We start from the raw sequence: 5,361 nt of genomic DNA, 5'->3' as shown, positions 1-5,361 counted from the left end.
GCAACTTGGCAAGACCTCATCTCTACAATAAATCAAAAAATCAGCCGGGCGTGGTAGCGCATGCCTATAATTCCGGCTACTGAGAAGGATGAGGCAGCAGGATCTCCGAAGCCCAGCAGGTCGAGGCTGCGGTGTCCAGGAGCGGCCACTGCACTCCAGTCTGGGCGATGGAGTGAGACTCCAACTCAAAAAAAAAAAAAAGAAGAATACATACAAAACAAGTGTTAATTGACTGTTTATATCATCAGTAAGGCGTCCAGTCAGTAACAGGCTATTAGTAGTCAAGTTTATGTGGAGTCAAAAGTTATACTGAGATTTTCAACTACATGGGGGTCAGCACCCAACCTCTGCACTATTCAAGGATCAACTGTACTTACATTTAGTATTTTATAAAATTACATAGGTATATTTAATATATTTGTTATATATTTAATTTATAGTGTAATAAGTACTATATATTATACTGTATATTTATGTAGAATATACTGTTATACTATATACTTACATTTAATAAGGGCAAATGCATATAATAATATACATTTAGCAAAGGCAAATTATATACTACATTAAGTCCTGGCAGAATCACTGATATACAACTTGATACAATAATCTATGTTTACAGTAATAAAAATAATGGGCCAGGCGCTGTTACAGTCCCAGCACTTTGGGAGGCTGAGGTGAGAGAACTGCCTGAGCCCATGGGTTCAAGACCAGCCTGGGCAACTTGGCGAGACCTCATCTCTACAACAAATCAAGAAAAATTAGCCCGACGCAATGGCACATGCCTGTAGTTTCAGCTACTTGGAAGGCTGAGGTGGAAGGATCATCTGAGCCCAGCAGGTCAAGGCTGCGGTGGCTGTGAATGTGCCACTGTATTCTAGTCTGAGCAACAGAGTGAGATTCTAACTCAAAAAAATAAAATAAAATAAAAATGATGATTAAGATAGTAAGCACCCACATTACTTTTGACGTGCCAATCACTATTATAAGTACTGAGCCTTTAGTTACTCATTCATAACTCCCAACAACCCTACGAGGGAAGTACTACTATTATTTCATTTTACAGATGAGAAAATAGAGGGATCACATAGCTAAGTAAGTGGCAAAGTTAAGATTTAAACTTGGCAATTGGCTTCAGAGTTCATTTGCTTAACTAGTACATTACATCACCTCTCAGTGAAACTACCAGTCATACATTGGCTGAGCATGGTGGTTCATGCCTGTAATCCCAGCAATGTAGGAGGCTGAGGTGGAAGAATCACTTGAAGCCAGGAGTTTGAGACCAGCCTGGGCAACATAGAGAGATCTAGTCTCTACAAAAAAAATTCAAAAAATTAGCCAGGTGTGGTGGCACATGGAAGGTCAAGGCTACAGTAACCCGTGATTGTGCCAATGAACTACAGACTGAGCAAAAGAGTAAGACTCCGACTAAAAAAAAAAAAAAAAAAAAAAAAAAATCTTAAAAAAATTAAACAATGTTCAATATGCTAAGAAGACAGCAAAATCTACCATTTTTATTCAGTATAAGAATGTTCTTTCGTGACCCACCTGGGCAACTTGGCGAGACCTCATCTCTACAATAAATCAAAAAAATTAGCCAGGTGTGGTAGTGCACGCCTGTAGTTCCAGCTCCTTGGAAGGCTGAGGCGGAAGGATCGCCGGAGCCCAGCAGGTCGAGGCTGCGGTGGCCGGGAGCAGCCACTGCACTCCAGTCTGGGCGACAGAGTGAGACTCCAACTCAAAAAAAAAAAAAGAACGTTCTTTTACAGCCTAACATTTATATAGACTTATAGGAGAAAATCTAGATGTCAAAAAATAGCCCTTTACAATCTGACCCCAATCTGTTATTTCCATCTTATCTATTTCCCGCAATTCTAGTCAAACCAGACTTCTCATGTTCCTTAGCCATACAGAGTCTGCATTTGCATATCACTGGGCTAAAGACCTTTTCTTGACTTCTCTGCCTAGGAAACTCCTACTCATTCTTCAAAAATCCAGTTCAAGTCACAATTCATCTATGCCATTTTCTCTGATGCCACTAGGCAAAACTGTGTTCCCACAGCATTTTTTAATTAATTAATTAATTTGAGACAGATCTCACTATGTTACCCAGGTTGATTTCAAATGCTCCTGCTGCCTCAGCTTGCCGAGTAGTTGAAATTACAAGCATACATGCATGGCTTCCAACACAGCATTTTATACACTCCTCTGTTAAAGCATTCATCATATGACATCATATCTGAATGCTTAACTCTCCTTTTCATCTCCTAGAATTAAAACCTAATTTATAGTATATGATAAATAAAGTTTTCAAGTTTTGGGACATAATGAAAAAAAATTGTTTTTTTAAGAAACTCAACAATACAAAGTAACTAGTTAGCTAAGTGGTCCACATAATCAAAGTTTATTTTAATTTTTAAAAATCATGAAATTTTAATATTTAAAAGTAGAAGTTACAAAGGTTTCAACAAATTAAATTCAGTAACCAGAATCTTTTTAAGAAGAAAAGACTGATTTTCTGGACTACACCTAAGTAATTTGATGCAGTGAAGGTAATGTGGATAATGATGTGGGCAAAATTTTAACTGAGAGCTAGGACTGCCAGAATCTAAGCCAACAGAGCCAAAGAAAAGGTAGACATTAAGGATATAATTTAGTAAGTCACTGCTCAAACCATGCATGGCAATCTAATGCCTTTGGAAATTACTGTTCCTCAGAATTCAAGTCATTCCTTGAGAGTAATTTACTCACTAAAAAATTCTAGTGGAATTTTTATTACTAATTCTAGATGAGTTACTATTTACAAACAACTGGACAAAATCAAACACAACTACATCAACTTGACACAGTTAACTTATTTCTCTCCCAGTATGTAATTTTCAACAGCCAAGCTAACAACACGTAGGACGGCCTATAATTTTTAGTATTTAACTAGGACAAAAGACTACATAGTGGTCCACCAAGCATTTAGTGAATTAACTGCATTTGCCTCTGCCTATTCTACTTGAAAAGTTACTTTTACCCACAAAGGAAGTATCATTTTACTTGGCTTTATTTTTTAACAAGTTATCTAAACTACTGGCTTATTTTGTTCCCCTTATTGACTCATACTTTTTTATTTTTTTAAATTTTATTTTGAAGAGATGAGGTCTCATTATGTTGCCCAGGCTAGTCTCAAACTCCTGGGCTCAAGCAATCTGGCCTCCCAAATTGCTGGGATTACAGGCATAAGCCACCATGCCCAGCCTTTTCTCCCGTACTTAAAATTTACCTAATATGCTATATCTTCTAGCAAGGTCTGCCTTTCTTGTTATTTATTCCCAACCTCAGCTTAACATCAACCTTCTTTCTTTCAAACTGTCACCTACTCACAAGACTTTCATGATCTTCAGGGTCTCCAAATGACCTACTACTGCACCACCACATTTTCACGACTAGAAAGTTACTTATTTTTTCAGAGGTAAACAAATCTATCAGGACTAGGGATAGCACAATGTCCTCCAAGGAAGCATTTTATAAAAAATACACCTTTAAACCAAAAGTCAACTTTCCATTGCTACCACCATAAAATTAAAACCAACTCAACTACTTCTATGTGTTACCCATTCAGGTAGTCACAGACCTACATTAATATTTGTGTACTATTTCTCCATTACCTAGGCTGAGAATTCTCCTCATACATTCTTTCTTTCCCCTCCTTGAAGAGGCTTATGGTTTGCTTAGTTTTCTTCATCAAATTCTCCATGAACACCCTAAAATACTCATTTTCTCCAAGTGTCTCCATCTTCCCCTCATATCTTGACAAGATAGTACGGAGATGCTGGTAGGTATCTGGCAGCAGGTCTAAGATATAAGGTGGGCTATTCTTTAGCGCCAGCTTTGGGTTCTGACATAACCGCACCACCTGCAACAAATGGAAAAGAAGGGCTATTACTTGGAGAATCTTAAGGACAATTTCTTCTTTTAAATTTAAAAAAGTTATGAAATATGTGCTCTTTAGCATAACTATGAAAAATACATGAGAAAATATTAGATGATCCATAACCCCATTGCCCACAGGCAATCACTTAACATTTTTAGTGGCCCCCCTAGAAGGCTGGGTTCTGAAAATCCCATGACAGACTAATGGTGCAGATAACACATAGAAGACTAAACAACTAAGGAGAAAACATCCTTACTTATGCCTAAAACATGCTAGATGAAACGTGGCAAATCATTTTTAAATACATAGCTGGCTCCACAATAAAGAAAACTCCCAAGGGCAGAAACAAAGGCCATGGCTGCCCTGGGAGGTATCTATCTATAATCTAGGGACTTGAACGTTAACAATTTCTAGAGGACAAGAGCAGAGAGACCTTGGACCCAGCAAAGCATGGAGTTAAACTGAGACAACCATTACTTCCTATATAAATAAAGGACTCAAGAATTTGCCTAGTAATTCTTTTCCCCATCTTTTACTTTCAACTATTATGAGTTCTTATGTTTTAAGCAGGTTTCTTAAAGAACATATAGCTAGATTTAAAAATCCAACGTAACAATCTTTGTCTTCTAACTCGTGAGTTTAGTCCTTTCTTTTTTGAGACAGGGTCTCACTCTGTTGCCCAGACTGGGAAGCAATGGTGTGATCATAGTTTGTTGCAGCAACGAATTCCTGGGCTCAAGCAATCATCCAGCCTTCACTCTCTGAGTAGCTATATTACAGGTATGCACCAACACGCCCCACTAATTTCAAAAACTCTTTATAGAGACAGGGTCTTGCTTTTGTCACCCACGCTGGTCTTGAACTCCTGAGCTCTAGTGATGCTACTGCCTCAGCCTCCCAAAGTGCTAGGATTACATGCATGAATCACCACATCTGACTTAGTCCTTTCTACATTTGTTACGATGACTGGTAATGATGACTGATAACGTATTTATTTCTACCACCTTGTTTGAGCTTTCTATTTATATTCACATTTCTATTTACATTTACATTTCTATTTATTTACATTTACATGGATTTTTTTGTGTGTCTGGAAAAGACAAACTAGTAGAAAAGTCCAGAAATAAACCTACACATACATAGACCCTTGCATTATGACAAAGGAGTGGTAATTTCCCAAAAATGATAGTGGAACAACTGAGTATCCATATGGGTAAAAAAGAAATCAAACTAAACTCTCCTCTTACTCTATATTAAAATTAATTAGTTAATTCCAGGTGGATTATAAACCTAAATATGAAAGGTAAATCTAGAAAGCTTTAGAAGACAATATTAAAAAATTATCAGCCGGGCTCGGTGGCTCAGCCTGTAATCCCGCGTCTTTGGGAGGCTGAGGTGAGTGGACTGCCTGAGCCCGAAGGTTCAAGACCCGCCTGGGC

At 37.9% G+C, this 5,361-nt stretch overlaps 1 protein-coding gene across 1 annotated transcript in view; it reads right to left on the bottom strand.

The window, feature by feature from the left end:
• The window catches only part of CBL (Cbl proto-oncogene), a gene marked incomplete at its 5' end in the record, with an annotated part of 80,972 nt that overhangs the window by 54,237 nt on the left and 21,374 nt on the right, over positions 1–5,361 (bottom strand). Inside the window, one exon of the mRNA XM_008068259.2 lies at positions 3,657–3,904. Within this exon, the coding sequence (XP_008066450.2) occupies positions 3,657–3,904 (248 nt within the window). The remainder of the gene's footprint in view (positions 1–3,656; positions 3,905–5,361) is intronic.

This window comes from Carlito syrichta, unplaced genomic scaffold, assembly GCF_000164805.1.
Source record: "Carlito syrichta isolate Samal-C Ts95f unplaced genomic scaffold, Tarsius_syrichta-2.0.1 Scaffold309899, whole genome shotgun sequence".
Lineage (NCBI taxonomy): Eukaryota > Metazoa > Chordata > Mammalia > Primates > Tarsiidae > Carlito > Carlito syrichta.
This window is presented reverse-complemented; position numbering and strand designations above follow the sequence as displayed.